Source organism: Castor canadensis, chromosome 7, assembly GCF_047511655.1.
Source record: "Castor canadensis chromosome 7, mCasCan1.hap1v2, whole genome shotgun sequence".
Taxonomy (NCBI): Eukaryota; Metazoa; Chordata; class Mammalia; order Rodentia; family Castoridae; genus Castor; species Castor canadensis.
Window position 1 is genome coordinate 9788005 of NC_133392.1, and position 16553 is coordinate 9804557.

Sequence of the window (16553 nt, forward strand, 5' to 3'; positions counted from 1 at the left end):
GAATAGGGACTGGGAACAATCCGGTGGAGGGGAATGACTGCTTCATTAATGAGCCAGAGGTCTTGAACAAGTTTTTAATTATCTGGTCTTTTTTGAACAGCAAGAATAGGAGAATTGTAGGGGCTGGAGCAACTGATTAGTGGCCCTTTTTTTTTTTTTAAGGAATTTCTGATAGGTAGAGGCCTTGTCATCCCTCAGGCTTGAGGGGATACTGTTTTTGATGTGGAAACTGTGAGGGATCTTTAAGTCTTATTTGAATCAGGAGGGCTGTTTTGGCTTGCCCTACAGTCATTCCATCAGTCCACACTATGGGATCTACTTGTTCCTGAAGGAGGGGGCAACAGAGATAGTTGCAGGGGGGAGGAGGATTTGAGCCCTTAGTTGAGATAGTAAATCCCATCCCAGCAGGGGCACTGGAGTCTCAGGAACTATGAGGAAAGAGTGACAGAAATGGAGGCCTCCCCAAGAGCAGGCCAGAGTAAACTAGCACTCTAGGGGCTGACCAGATTTGGCCAGAATGATAACCTTGTCATTGGACCAGGGACCAGGAGAGAAAGGTAAAACAGAGAAATGGGCTCCACTGTCTAGGAGGAAAATGACGTTTTGCTTCCTACCATTATGGCTCCCCCAAGGCTCAACATTGATGTTAAGAAGTGGATCCTGGACAGGAGGCCCAGGACCCATCAATCTATAGGAGGTGGCACCCCGCCTTCCATCTGGAGATGGGGGCACTTAGACCTCCAGTGGTTACCTTTGCAGAGAAGGCAGGGTCCCGGCTGGGGGTGGGGCTGTCTCCCGGGCTGTCCCCCTTTTAGGTGTTCCCTGTGGAAGTGCTCCTCCCGTCCACAATGGTAGCCAGCTCAGGATGTAGGCCCCCATGAGGTGGGGCCCTCCCTGAGAGCTGCTATTAGGTCATGGTGTCTTTTATTCTTTTCTTTCTAGTGACATCCTGGTTTTCGTATACAGACGTGGCTAGTTGTACTAGTTGGTCCCAATGACTTTTCCCCTTTGGCCACAGACTTTTGGAGTTTTCTAAGGATATCTGGGGCTGACTGAATAAGAAATTTATCTTTGAGGAGAACCTCTCCCACCTGTAACTCTGGGTCCACTGTGGTATGCTTTTGGACAGCATCCTTAAGATGCTGTAGAAAGGTAAGGGGGTTTTCATCAGGGCCTTGTTGTACTATAGTTACCTGGAAATAGTTTTGAGTTTTAACTTTGTCCTTTTTTAGCCCTTCTATTATAAGATGGATGAAGTGATGTCAATGCCATTCATGCCCCTTATCATTTTGATCCCAATGTGGCTCTGCCAAGGGGACTGCCTGTGCCTCTGTGGGCATGGGCATATTTATTCCCTCATTTCCAGGTGTTATAGGTATTGGGGGTCATTGTAGATGGAAATCAGCTTCAACTTGAGTAGCCTGAGCTGGGACCTGTTGCTTTTCTAATGAGGAAAGAGTCTGGTCAAGGAGCCTTCCATTCCAATTCAAAGGTTTGGATCACAGAAATAAAGGCCTGGATATATTGGTCTGGGGCATCAGTAGAGCTACCCAGATCCTTTTTAATCTCCCTTAGATCTGATAACTGGAAGGGACATAGACTCGCCCTCTTTTTACCACTGCCTGTTGAAGGGGGAAACACCCATTAGGAGGTTCTGAATATTGGAGTGGTTTAGAAGGCGGGGCAGAGGGTGAAGCTGTAGAGGGAGCAGTAGGGATGGGGGCCTTGTCACTGATAAGGGGCTGTTTTTGGTCCTCCTTCCCCATGTTTATCCTGTGGCTAACAAAGAACAGCCAGTGTTTGAGTATCTACATAGCAATTATGGAGCTATTCTGGGTGGTTCTAGAGATAAAAGCTGCATATAGGGAAACTCAGTCCACTTTTCTTCCCTTTTACAGAAAAGGTCTAATTGGAGTACGGTATTATAATTTAAGAAGCCCTCTGAAGGCCACTTCTCTTGGTCACCCAAGGGATATTAGGTCCAGGACTCAGTACAAAGAAATATGATGGTTTTTTGGTTTTGTTTTGTTTTTTGAGATTATTAGGATCAGTAGACAGGCCAACAGAGACTGCTTGGGTACTGAGGCTGGAAGACTGGAAGGGGCAGGTCCCATCTAGAAGAACTTGTCAGACTCCCCTTTTGTCCATGTCCCAACTGGGGATCACCCTGACGAGAGCAAGTGTCCCTGTCTCATGACTTCCTTCTGCCGTCTGTGGCCATGACGGAAGGAAATGTAGTGACTGGTAGGACTGCAGCCACCCTTACCTATGCAGTGAAAAACCTCTAGGATCCTGCCTTTTAGCCTTATATTGCCAAAAGCAGGCAGCCTTTTCTTATAAAAGGATGCATCACCTGGAGAGGTGCCTGTAAAGTCAGAGATGGGCATTCAGAAGGGGGTCCCAGGGCAATCACAGTGCCACAAAGGGACAACTAGTGTCAATATTTGGAGGAAAATTTTTTATGTTCACCAAGAGTGTAGGAAGGTTTAAATGACGTCCAGAAACATCCATTTTTGCTGTTCCCAGAAGGTTACATTAGTGCTTTTTGGGGACCATAACTTTAAGACAAGAATTGGCTCCAAGGACTGACTGAGCTGGTCAGGTTCGGGCATGAAATGGGGCAAGTGACCCTGTCCAACCAGGCCTGCCCATGGCCTGTCCCTCCTCCCCCGCCATGTATGCACGCCTGCATGCGTTTATTTTTCCTCTCATCCCTTTTTGGGGGGGTGGCGGTGGGTCACAGTCACCACTGTGTATGGCCAGTGGCTTTGGATGTGTGCAAGGCCCTTTTTATGGATTGCCTTAGCTGTGGTGGGCGGAACGGGCTAGCATCCCCATGCATGCTTGTGCTTTTCCCTCCTCCCTGTGTGGGTGTGGCACAGTGGGAGGCCTGTGTCAGTCCTCAACCCCACCAGGTCCCCCTCTGCGGCCTGCTGCTCCTCCTCCTGCATGTGCACATGTGCATTTATTTCCCTTCTCATCTCTTTTTGGGGGAGTGGTAGTGGGTTGTGGTTACCACTGTTCAGCTGGCGGTGGCAACGGCTCTGGATACCAGCCAGGACCTTCTCATGGATAATCTTGGCTGAGGTGGAGGCCACACCTGAAGGGTGGGGTTTGGGTGCACGTGTGGTACAGAGGCCCATGTCAGTCCTCACCCCTGCTGGGTCCACCCCTAGGGCCACAGTTTCATGAAGCACCTTTGCCTCCGCTGGTGCCCAGCAGCCAATTTAAAGCTTGTGTGGACTAAGGGGCATGACAAACCAGGTGTGGGAGTAACACAAGAAAGTCATAAGAACTATGGTACAAGTTCCCCATGGGAGGCCAGGGTCCCAGTAAGCACAGGGAGGGGAAGGCGGACAGAGACCAATATGGTGGCAGGACCAGGGAAGGGAGTGTGTGAGTAAAAGAATGTCTGCTGCTTCTGGCAGGGGCAGAAGGGGCAATCTGACATCCTAGGTTGGGGAGGGGGAACAGAGCCAAGAGAGTGGATACACACTTGAGGGATTAATGACTAGGTGTGCTTTCAGGTCTTTCTGACTAAGAGGTACTGGAACACTGTCAGCCACACTAAATCTCTACCCTCAGGTCGCTGCCAAAGGCAGATATCAACAGATGGGAGAAGAAGATTGCCAGGTGTCAAAAACAGACAGGTCTCTTCCAATGCAGCATAAGGCGGACCCGAATCAACCCTGGGCTCGGCCTCGGCTTGCAGGAGACTCACGGTGGCACCTTAGGCAAGCTCCTGCTGATTTGGCCCTCAATCTTACCGATCTTGGTCTTAGAGAGATGTCCCTTCACGTGGTCACCAGAAATGTTATGTGCCAGAGGGTGAAATGTTGCGGGCCAGTGTCAAGTGTTCTTGCCTTCAGAGGCAGAGAACTGGCTCATGAGGCAGCTGATTAACTCGTGAGACAAGGCCGGTGCACAAAGTAGGACTTATTAGAGAGAAAGGAAAGGCTATAGCTGGAGCAGTGCAGCAGAGCCCGGAAACTGGTGGCTCCCTGCTCAGGTGAAGGCTGGAGTTTTTTATAGAACTTTAACTCTGGGTTAGGGTAAGGGTTAGGTGGGTTCTTTCCATTGCCCATGGATTCACACCCATGGGCTCTCTTAGATGAGCTGTTCTGTTTGCCCCTTATGGGGGGCAACAACAACCTTGAGAGCATTCTGTTTACCAGCCCTGTGGCAGATTTATGAGACCCTGTATCTCCTCCTCAGGGTGCAGGAATGCAGATTTATGAGCTCTTAGGGTGCAGAGCCCATAGTGCTCTCCATGGGGGATGGGATATTGACTCACTCATCTGTCCTTTAAGTCCCCAGACCCAACAATCCTAACCTGGAAAAACAAACTATCCTGGAGGTTGCAAGCATAATTAATATAATACAATACAGCACAACACAACACAACACAACACAACACAACACAACACAACACAACACAAAGAAATGGTCACATGATAAAGCAAGACTCAAGAAGCTAAATGGGGGGAGAATGAGCCAAGCTGGCAGCAAGAGACACAGGACAGGTGTAGGTATTAGAGAGGTCAGGTGGCAAAAAGAAGTGCCAGAGCAAGTGGGAGCCAACGAGGAGACAAGCCACTGCAGGCAAATGCCCTCCTTGCCCAGGCATGAGAGCTGCCTGGGCTCGTTTGGGCATCTTATCTTCCTATCTCCCATCACCACTCCCCATTGATTAGCTGCTGGCTAGGAGCACCAGTGAGGGAGATGGGAAACAGGGTTTACAGGAGGGAAGACCTGCAAAGGCTCCCATTGCAACTCCTTTGCTCTGATTCTTCTCCCAGGTCACCTTTCCACCTTCCCAGCCCTTCTTCCTCACAGTTTCCTCTGGTGGGAAGGAGACTCCATCAGCCTGTGTCCCACTCTAAGGTGACAATTAGACCAAATTTACCCACCTTGTCACCTCCCTATCACTTTTCCAAAGAATACAAGTGACACATAGTGGTGCACACACCCTGTGATGACCCTTTGTACAAGCCTCTCTCCGTGGGTATGAATGGAACATATGACTTACTCTAGCCCACAGAATGAGAAAGAGCCAAAGGGTATGGGATGTCACTCTTGTGATTCTGGTACACTGTATAGGATTCTGTTTTAGTGAATCAGAGTGAGAAATTCTCTTGCTGGTTTTGGAGAAGCCAACAACCATGCCTTGAAATGTCTGAAAGAGCCATAGGGAATACAGGGACCACTAGGAGCCGAGTGACCTTTCCCCAACAGCCAGTAGCCCCGGGGACCCACAGTCAGAAAGCCGCAAGAAGGTTAACCTGCCAACAACCTGAATTAATTGGACATGGATTCTCAGATGAGAACATAGACTGACTGCCTCTTAAAGTGGATGTTTGAGATCCAGTGAATCTCTGCCTGGATTCCTCTAGTGTGGAAACTGTGAAGCAATGAGTATGCAGTGAGTTTACGTTGCTACATTTAGAGTACTTTGTTACACTGCAGTAGAAAATCAACAGGCAATATGGACAAAGTCCCATTTTAAAAGGTGGAATAATAAGTAAGTAAAGTCTCTCTGGGCCTTGTTATTTCCTCCCTTCTTACCTCTTGTTCTGGCTGAGCCAAAGTTGCCAAGACAATTGTCAGATGCATAGTTCTGGGAAGTAGGTGGAGCTGTGGCATAGGGAAGTAATGAAGCTCTCAGCTGCAGTCTGTTGATATGAAGGTGCTCCCATTACACCCCGAGAGGTTGAACTTAGGGTACTTTGTGGCTAAGGATGGCAAGTGGACTTGGGGCTCTGGCTCCTTTCATAGTCGAGTGACACAAATGTGGGCAAGAGCTCTAATGCACCATGGCATTAGACAGGCAGCTGAACACTGGACTCCCTGTTTAATGTCATTTTATTTCCTTTTATGCAAACAGGTAGGGAGTTCCCATAGATTCTTCTGGAAACTTTCAAGATACTGGAAAGATGAAAGCAAAACTTACATAGATTGGGGTGCCCACAGTTTGGATTTTCAAGGCCTAAAATATGAAACAAAAGAAAGCAAATGGGACTTTTTAGAACCCAAATTATGTCCCGCAAAAGGAGGAAGAAGAAGGCCTGACCAGTGCATCAGCCAGTGGTTCCTGGCCCTGACTGCACTTCAGAAACACTTAGGTAAGGGTTTTAAGTAAACTTAGCATTTGGGGTGTGCTTAAAATACAATGAAGCACACAAATCCCAAGAGTGCACACAAAATAAGTATGCCTGCAAAGCCATCACAGGAAGTCTCCTTCTCACCAGTGTCTCAGCCCCTTCCTCCACCCGGCAAAGGAAATTGCTATTCTGATTTCCAGCATCACTGGAAGTAACCTGGAGCTTTTTATGAACCCAGGCCCTTCCAGGGAATACCTGGTCTCTAGACTGGGTAGTCTCGACTCAAGAGTGTCCCAAGAGCCAGGGTGATTCTGATGTGCCACAAGGACTGAGAAGGACTCCTTTACAGCCCAGTCTCAGTCCCTGCAGAGCAGCAGGGGAGACCCCAGTGCTCCTTGAATTCACAGCCCAAAGAGTCCTTCCTGGGCTCTCTGGCCATTTCAGGGTTATGGCTATTGGAAGCCAGGGCAGACACTCAGTGTGCTTGAATCCTAGCACTGCCCACTGAGGGAGATGAGTTCTGCCTTCCTGGATTAGCCAGAGGGTAGAGGGTGACCTGGGCCAGGATTTGGAGGGAACTGATAGGTACAAGTGGAGATGCTGGTAGCAAGTACACCGCCCCCCCTACTGAGCCTCCCACCTTTACACAAAAACTTATAAAAAAGGATCTGGGGTGACTCAAATCAGGTAATCTGATTCAACTTCTCATTCTAGAAGGTTTATCTTAAGCATTATTTGGAGGCATTTTCTTAAGAAACTGAGTTCCTTCGGTAGATCACTGGCAATTTGAAGTTGGGGATCTCTAAAAAGAGGCAAGGGAGAAAAGGAGCAAAAAGGAAATAGAGAGAAGCAAAGACAGAGGCAAGGAAATGCTCACATGGCTTTTGCAGCATGGCCTGAGGAGCCCGAACTTCTGTGTGATCTGGTTTGTCCTGAATTCCTGCCACCTGCCGTCCACCAGGGTCTGGGCTCTGATTTCGTATTTCATCAGGCGCTCTGCTCTCAGGCTGATGGCACTGTGCTCACAGACCATAGAGGGGCACTCCAAATCTGTGTGTCTTATTCTCTGCAAAGAGAGTGACCCATCCTAGGTGACCTGTGACTGGGCTGACCAGAGCTAGTGAAATGTGATTCATGCCACACCCACCTGTCTTACGTGTGTGAACAGCAAGAGGACATTTCCCAAATGTCATCATTTTCTGAGGGCCACTGCTGAGTCCACTAGCATTTGAACCCTCACCATACACAAACCACTGGCCAGTGGACTTGGATTTAGCCAAAATAGCATCAAGTCTAGCTTTGATACCGCTTTGCTGGAATTAAAAACTCCAACATAGTATTCATATGGCCTTTGACTGGTGGTCAAAATTCATCTTTCATCTAGTAAATCCATTGTGTAGGGAAATACCTGAGGGGCTGGAAACCAAGAATGGAGGCCTAAGGAAAATTGACTTGTTCAGGTTACATTAGAAGGTAGTGGCAATGCTAGGACTAAAACACAGATTTCATCATTGGTTCATTCATTCATTCATTTATCCATTCATTCAGTCAGTCAGTCAGCCAGTCAGTCAAGGTTCTGTTATGTTCCAGGTACAGTGACTACAGTGGAAATAAAAGGATAAATAAGATATGGTTTTTTCAGAGAGCATGCCATTTAAAGAAGAGTGACATCTGAGCAAATGCTAAGTGGGTCATAGCAGTCCTTTGCCATCATAAACATCACCACCACTGTCGTCATCATGGTTGTCATCATTGCTAACATGGGGTGCAGCTCAGTGGTAGAGTGCATACTTAGCTGCATGAGGCTCTGGGGTCATCCCCAATGCCAGGAAACAAACAAGAAAAACAAAAGAAAAAACAAATACATAAAGCACTTTCTATGCCAGGCTCTGTTCAAAGTCCTTCATGTAAATTAACACTTTCATTACTCACCACCACCCAGTGAGGGAGGTCCTAGTACCCTCCATCTTAAAGGTGGGACTCCCCGAGCTCATGCATCTCACCAGGCAGCCCATGCTGCAACTCTCTGCCCTCAAATGACTTTCTCCTGCCTCTCCTGTGGGTCTAGCAGGAGCACTAAGAAGTCACCCATCTTCCTAGTTCCTCAGGTGTCCCGCCCATCACCTTGCTGTGCCACTCTCAACAGGTTTGTCCCCTCTCCCACTTGTGGGCACTGCATGTCATCTCCATTGAAGAACAACCATCTGCCAAGTGTTACCCAGCACATAAAAACTGAACATGAATTGATTCTCAACACAGAAGATTGGGACTTCAATCCTGGCTTATCCAGTAGAGGTCATATGAACAAGAAGTCACTCAGGGTTGAGAGCTCCATCTACTACCAATACCTACCTCCTGAGGTGTTGGAATGACCAAATGGCATTGTGGGTATGAGTGTGAACAGCACTTACAACACAGTCCATATGATTAATTAATAATAATTAATTGGTTATTATTAATCCAATATGAGTTGACTGACTGTAAATGACTGTTTCAGAGACATACCTTATCTGTACTCCATCTTTCTTACCTGCATGGAAAAACTGTAAGAGGTAGTGCCATGTTTATTTCCCCTTATCTCAAAGAAGAATCCATATATAGAAATTATTTTTGAACAAGTGGTAGACTCCTATGTTGGGAAAAACAAACAACAAAGTGAAGAGGGAAAATCTTCAGTATTGAAAGCAAGAGGACAAAGCAAAACTCATTCTAGTGGCAACAAAGGTAACTGATTAGTATTGTCACTGCTGTAACAAAGACTAACTTCTACTGACTGTTGTGATTGTCACTCTGCATGTTCTTTTGTGGGGAAAAGAATGAGTCAAGTGTGTTCTTAGATGGCTGTAGTCTGCAGATCTTTGAAACAAAACATTTTGTCCCAACTGGGTGGGCCTCAGTGATGTTCTGTACTCATGGGACATGTAAGAAATCCTGACCACTGTGGTCTACTGTGTGCTCACTTGGGTGGGTCTCTGCAATCCAGGCACTGACCCAGAGGATCTCTTGGATGACAGACTCAGGGTCCCAAGTTCCTGAAACATGAATTCTTTTGAGATCCCTGCTGGGTACCTTTAAAGAAGTCAAAATAGAGCAGCCATTTCTTGGAGAACTCTGTCTATCAGAGCAAACCCAAACTCCAACCCCAGACACTGCCTGTGACTGAGCATGGAAATGCCTGGCACTGGGGCTCCTTAAAGCACAGCTGTTTGATTCTAGGATCCATCAGAATCCCAGAATGAGTTCAACCCTTGCACCCTTCAACATGGACTTGGAGAGAGAGAGGAGACTTGCTGAACCTGTGGTAGCTGTCAATGTTTGTGGGGAATAAAATGACTAACTCATCATTGTTTTCCCAAGCTGTTCTTGATTTTAAAGTCTCAAATCCCAGGAAAACTCCTCTATCCTGGGAAAATGAGGGCAATTGGTCACCGTAGTGGGAAAATGTGGGGTGCACACAACAGATTGCTGAATGGCAATCTGATGACAGGCAAGGGTCTGCTATCCCCTACCTTTGTCTTGTGAACTTTATTTCCTAGGAGCTCCCTGACCTTTCTATCAGAGGTCAGAGTGATCACAAGCTACCCTACAAAGGTCCTTAACCAAGCACTTGGAGGGACAGTTCTTCCCCTTGTTCGGGTTCAGTTTTCAGTACCTGGGTAAAGAGAAGTCCAAATCTCACAGCCTGGGTGGTAAGGTCTTTCAGGTGGACCATGTCGCCCCCGCTCTCCAGCTGGAAGGGAAATGCACATAGCTCACCACGAGCCTGGTGCACAGACAAGAGCACCTGTCACCATCATCACATGTGTGCCTGCATCTAAGCCCCCATGGTACTGGGAAGAGAGGTCTGTCTCTGTACCCTAAATTCAGTTAATCATCCAGCCACAGCATTTATTGAAAACCTACTATGTGCCAGGTACTGTGCTGACTTCTTTCAGGGGATGCAGAGAGAGGATAGAAAGAAAAATGCAAAGCAGTCTCACTGGGGAAATATGCCAGGAGCCCCATCATGAGGCAGAAAATGACCGTAGTCATAAAACAGAGAACAAGCAAGGCTCCGTAGGGACAGTTGGGGAGGGCAGCGAGTAGATATCAGCAGGATGACATTGGCAGCAGGGGCAAAAGGAAAGGCACGGGCAGGGTCAGAGGACAGGAAGAGGGAGATGGGGGGGCTTCCAGAGGTGTCAGCCCCAGAGACTGTCCCTTTAGTTCCTCTGTTGGAGCATAGTTCTAAGCTATGTCCCACAGAGGCAAGCTCTGTGGGGTCACCAGCTAAGCGTCAGGGAGCCAGAGCGGGAGCACTGGTTTGCCCATCACAATAGGTATTTGTGGAGCTGACTGAATTTTAACTAGTGACTCATGCTTCTTCAGAATTCGAACACTGCCCTATTTCAACTGCAAAAATGCATGATTGGGAACACATAAGAAGCACAACAGTTTGCACAGACAATTCACAAAAGGGACATGTGGGAAAAATTACGATTTACTAGTAATAGATGAGAGGCATATTTTACAATGAGATGCAATTGTTCCCTTCTCAATTAACAAAAGTGATTTGAAATTTAAATGCTCTACGTTGTTTGCATGTACAAAGTAAGATAGCTCATTTATTTCTGGGGGAAGAGTAATTTGACCCCCACACTTGCTAAGATGTATTAAGAATAAGACGACATGGCTGGGCGCTGGTGGCTCATGCCCTCATCCTATCTACTCAGGAGGCAGAGATCAGGAGGATGGCAGTTCAAAGCCAACCTGGGAAAATACATCATGAGACCCTATCTTGAAAATGCAAAACAAAACAGGGCTGGCAGAGTGGCTCAAGTGGTAGAGAGCTTGCCTAACAAGTGTGAGGCCCTGAGTTCAAATCCCAGCACCTCAAAAAAATAAATAAAAATAAAGACATTCCTTTTAGTGCCAGTATTTCTACTGTTGAGAATCTCCTGTAAGAAAATAATTCGAAGTATAGCAAAATGAACCATTATGTGAAAATATGTCTCATACTGTTGTTTATAATAGTGAACAAATAGAAACACCATGTATTTTCTACAATAAAGGAAACTACAAGGTAGCATTGGTATGGGCAATCCTCCTGGTGGGAGAAGTTTGCAGCCATTAAGAATGGCTTAGGAAATGCATCTAATTGAGTGTACTGTATATTTTCAGAATCCTAAGAGGTAATAAGTACAATGAAATGTTAACAGAGGTTGTCTTTGGGTGATGGGTATGAGGATATTTGTTTTTCTTCTTTTTATTTCTCTGCATAAAAAACATTTTCGAAAATAAGGATATAACATTTGTCTCTGGTGGGTCTGGGTTTGGAGGGCAATGTGACCGGATCTCTTCCACCCCATAAAACTCTCCAGGGCAACATGGAAAATGCATTCCAAGGCTGGGCCTCCCATTCCCAGGTCAGCTCTCCCCCCGTCCCTGGAGGAGGATCCAGATATGACTAGAGGTCCAGGGGTTTCAAACGTGAGCACATCCCCAGAAAAGCAAAGTCAGAGAAGCGATAAATTTCTAGAACTGCTTCCTTGAGAAGCTGACTCACTGCATGGTAGTGGTTGGCTGTCACCCGGACCAGCCAGGACTCGGGGAAGAAGTTAATGTGCCTTAATTCCTCCAGATCCCTGCCTGGAAGAAGCACAAAGAGAACATGTTACCGTTTTGTTCATAACAGTCTGACTTACAAAAGGAAAAAAAGGAAGATACCAGGAGCTGAGGTAAAGGAGGGGGAAGGAGTTGTTGAAGTTTTCGGTGATAAAATGGGAATAAGACATCTCAGAACTGCTGTGGTTGAGTGCAGAATCTGTTTCTTTTGTGCTCTAATTTTTTTCTTAAAAAAAAAGAAACATATACAAATAAACTACCAAAGGAATAAATGGATTCACTCCAAATTGGAGGGCAATTTCAACTTCAGTAGGAAATTTTCTGTGCTACATATTAGTGCTTTTAAATTTAACTTATTTTAAAAGAGACATTCTCAACAATCCTGCAAGAAGACATTGCTGCCAGTGAGCTCTGGAGATGACCTGGAGAACTATGTTAGCAGCAAAGTCATCAACGACTCTCGAAAGTCAGCCTGAGCTTTGACCAATTGACAAAACTCCTCCAAGATTCTTCTGTTCTCTTGACATTACCAAAAAATATTGTAAAGAAAAGGGAAGAAGTATTTGGGCTGTGCATTGGCCCAGTTAAAATCTGCTCCTGTTTTAAATTTTCTTCCCATTCTTTTCCCTAGGTCTCTGTTCCCAGGGCCTCAGGAATCTATAAGATATGTGTGAATTACAAAATCCTCAAATGTCCAGCCTCCAGCTGCTATCCTGCCTGACCAGGTAGGTTGGAAATGAGATGATCAGTGTTATTGGCATATCTAGAGGCAACTGGAATGTCCATCAACATCAGCCATCCCCGAGTTTTAGAGCTACTTATTACATCTGGATAACTGGAATGGCTTTAAAAAAGTTCTCAAGGTTAGCTGGGCACAGTGGCACAAGCTGTAATCCTAGTACTTGAGAAACAGAGATTGGAGGATTGTTGTTTGAGGCCAGCTGGGACAAAAAAATTGTGAGACCTCACCTTAATCAGTGGCTAGGTACAGTGGTGTACTCCTGTTAATCCAGATAGGCAGGGAAGCACAAAGAATAGGATCACAGTCCAGGCAGGGCCAGGCATAAAGTGAGACCCAATTTCAAAACTAACCAATGCAAAGAGGGCTGGTGGACTGGCTCAAGAGGTAAAGCACCTGCCTAGCAGGTGAGGCCTTAAGTTCAACCCCTAGTACCAGTCACATAGTTCCTTTCAGATACAATGATCTCACCAGGTGGCCTCCTGGACTGGCCAGACATACACTCCAATATTTCCCTGCTTTTTGTAAGTGGCAGTTACTTTCCCTGTGTTCAGAGCATGAGGCCTAGGGAACACAGGCCTGGCTCTGGGGCCCAGACTTGGAGTTTTCAGGTCACTTGAAAGAAGACAGTTGAAGAATCTGTCCCTGATGTATACAGCAAAGGAGATGTCCTATTAGCTTATAGGGAATTGTTCTGACATACGCAGTACAGGAGAGTGGAACCCATTCTGTCAAAATCTGTTAATTCAGTCAATTACAAGTCCAAAAAATTATGGCAAACTCCTCCCCTGACCTTGCACTTGGCTTTACATTTCTTCTAATAGAACTTGAAGTTCTGGGTGCGCATGCCAAGAGGTGACAGGAAAGGGAAGTTAGGATGACCTGAGCATGTTGGAAACCAGAAGAGCCTGGATGTTACCATATCCAGTCTGTACATTGGCTAAGGGCAGAACCAGGATGAACCATGCCTTGTAAAACAGGCAGCCATCTTTGAGAGGAAGTTACCAAAAATTTCCAAACAACCAATATCTGGTTGATGGAGATTGTCTTCAATAGTGAACCCCATATTTCCTTCTGCAGAGAAGAACTTGAAGAATTTGAACTGTAGTTACATTGATTCAAGTTTTCTTCTGAACTGCTAAGCAAGTGACCTGTGCTGAGGCAGGCCATGCAATAGGATGGCAATAAAACAGCCCCTGGCATCTGTGTTCTGCTTCACAATAGATAAGCCCCTCTCCCTTCATCTTTATTCACAGCACCTCTGATAGTCCCCATCTTACAGACAAGGAAACTGAGACCAAACGGTTATGTGACTTTCCAAAGTCACAGAGCTCTGAAATGACAATGCCCAATCTCAGCTGACTCCTTTGGCAACATCTGGTAGGGCTTCTGGGGCAGTGGCTGAAGGGTGGGGCAGATCTCCAACAGCTTTCCCGAGCATGGTCACATGGGCGGTACTTACCGCTAGTGATGCCGTGCAGACGCAGGCAAAGGAAGAGTGGAGTCCAGCTCTGTCCTATGTCCCGGTCCAGAAAGCAGCATTTCTTGGGGAAACTTAGCAGAGACACAGAGAATAGAAGCCTTCAAAAAACTGCTTTCTGGAATGAGCTGGGGCTAATGAAGGCCATGTCATAGAGACTGGCAGTTTCCCAGCAGGGCTCTGTATGTAGTACATGTGACACTCTGGGTGACACAAGTGAGAGGAACCAGGGACAGCTTAGATTACATTTGTGAAGCTGAACCCCAGAGACTGTAATGAGACAAAGGGTGACATTCCCCTCCACATCCACCTTTGAACTGTGTATACAGTAGGCATCCAGCAAACACATATTAAGTGACTGATGGGAACACGTGATTTACAGAGGATTTCAATCTACATTTTCTCCCTTGAGTCACACAAACTTGCTGTGGCACAAACAGCACAAGTATTATCAGCTGCAGTTTTTATGATGAAGGGTGGAGATTCAGCTAGAACTTGAATCTGGGACATCTGACTTCTCCTTTACAGATGCTGTCCTTGCAGTGAGCGACAAAATAAGCCCTTCAAAAGTGCTGTCTGGTAGAATTAGGAAGAAAAAAAGAGTGACTCTGTGGGTAACTCGTATCAGCGGCTGGCTTCACCATCCATTCTGCCAGTGTTGATGCTAACACAGACTGAAGGTCAGAACCAGCTGAAGATCAGATTCCCTCAAGAGGACATGAATACACAGACATCTGCCACCCCCGTTTTGAAATAATTTGCTTTCTAAAATTCTCGTTTTTCACAAATGGGGACAATGGGGATAATTTTTCCAAGTCCCTTTGGAAATGCAAAGTCACTCTCCTGAGGCAACCAAGGGCTTTTTTAGATTATTTTTCCATGAACCAAGAGTCCAAATCACACCCTGTCCCAGCTAGACCGGATGCATTCTTGGCCCCGTGTCCTGCCTCTGTTGGGGATCCTGCCAACCTGCCCAGAACTATCAGTCTCCATGAGATCTGGGAAATCATGGGACTTCCCAGCTCCTCTGCATGTCAGGGGTGGCCCCAGTAGCTAGGTCTAGGGGTACTGAAGAGCTGCAGAAGGGGAGACAATGTAAAGCCAAATGCATTCTGATTTGGTTCCAGGAATATGTATCAAAACCTACCATGTGTCTACCTCTGGAGGTGAGTGATGAGGCATAAATACAGGAAGGTTAATACTTTCAGGTTATTATGCTACTATTCCTGGAAGCTGCCTTCCATCACTCAGGGCAAATGGAGCTGCTAGCATAGTGGTGTCAGTGTCCTATGAACACAGGTGTCTTAGGGTGACAAGTAACACTGGTTGCATCCTTCTTACCTATTGATGTGGATGTCTGCCTTCTAGGCCTTTTTCACCATTTAGTAGAGGAACAACTGAGGAGACCTCATGGCCAAAAACAGGTGTCAAGGAAGTAAGAAGGGATTAAGCTGGTGCAGTCCTCTCCAGCCTTGCTGAGTGCTCTGGAGAATGAGTCAGTGCCCATGGCCAGGGCTCCCCCAGCCCAGGCTTCCCCTGAGCAGTGAGAACCAGCTGAATCTGCAGCTTAACTTCAATCAGATGCCACTAGAGCAGGGACAGCACAGGTGTAGAAATGTTTCCCCTCTGATTCAGAAGCCACAAGACACCAGCTCCACCGTTCTGCATGGAGTGGGAAGGTAACTAGGAGAACAGGAGGACTTAAAGCCCTGATCCTTCCTTTGAGAGGCACTCAGACCTGGAGGATCATAAGCCAGAACCTCTCTGGATAGTCTCCTATCCCAAAGGTTTGGGGGGAGAGTTTTTGGGGAGAGTGTCAGACCTCATGGACCTTTGGAGAAATGGCAAGGATGCCCACTGTGATAGCTGACCTGGAGAGGTGGACTCACTGACAGCCAAGCTAGGGCCCTAGAGTCAGACACACATTGGTCACATGACTGAGTCTTTCTGAGCTTCACTCTCCTTTTCTGACAAGTGGGGACAATAGCCACATGTGTCTCCTTGGGTATACGAGAGAAGTCAAAGTGAGAGTGCCTGTGAAATGCTTGGCACAGCTTCTGGAACCCAGTGAGTCCTTAGTACCTTTTGAGTGCCACTATTGTCCTCCTATGCCAAAGTGACCTGGACTCAGGCTGGTCGGAAGCATGGACTTGTTCCTGGTGTCAGTCATCATCGCTGCCACCCTCGAAATCATGGAGAAGCCATGGGCCATCTCCAAGGAAGAAAATGGTGTTCCCCATCTCTGATTTTTCTTAACTCTCAAGGGACCCAAGGGTGCATCCAACTCCAGGGCCAATCATTTGCACCCTGCTCCTAGGACCCAGCAAGATTCCTGGTCACAGAGCCAGTATTCTATGCAGGATTCACAGGTCCAGCCCAGCACCTTTTCCACCTCACCTGGTGGCTCTGACTGCCTGGATGAGGAAGCATTGGCTACCCTCTGCACAGATGGTGAGGGAATTCATCCAGCATCATGCACAATGGGAGCAGAGGACTGCTGAGTCTTGGGACTTCTGTGCATGGCTGTGTTGGTAGAATCGAGGCCTAGGCTTGGTTTCCCAGATGCTGAACTCTGTCACTCACTTGGTTTAGCACTTACTTTCTGTGAATAACCCGAGGCTTTCTAAAG

The 16553-nt window shown here is 46.8% G+C and overlaps 1 protein-coding gene across 1 annotated transcript in view; it reads right to left on the reverse strand.

Annotated features, from left to right (window-relative positions):
* Positions 1 to 5851: 5851 nt before the first annotated feature.
* Positions 5852 to 16553, reverse strand: part of Btbd16 (BTB domain containing 16) — a 45425-nt gene continuing 34723 nt past the window's right edge. Inside the window, exons 9-14 of the mRNA XM_074078158.1 lie at positions 13907 to 13998; positions 11647 to 11729; positions 9754 to 9831; positions 8632 to 8730; positions 6979 to 7167; positions 5852 to 5986 (exon numbers count right to left, since the gene is read on the reverse strand). Of these exons, the coding sequence (XP_073934259.1) occupies positions 5918 to 5986; positions 6979 to 7167; positions 8632 to 8730; positions 9754 to 9831; positions 11647 to 11729; positions 13907 to 13998 (610 nt within the window). The 3' untranslated portion in view covers positions 5852 to 5917. The remainder of the gene's footprint in view (positions 5987 to 6978; positions 7168 to 8631; positions 8731 to 9753; positions 9832 to 11646; positions 11730 to 13906; positions 13999 to 16553) is intronic.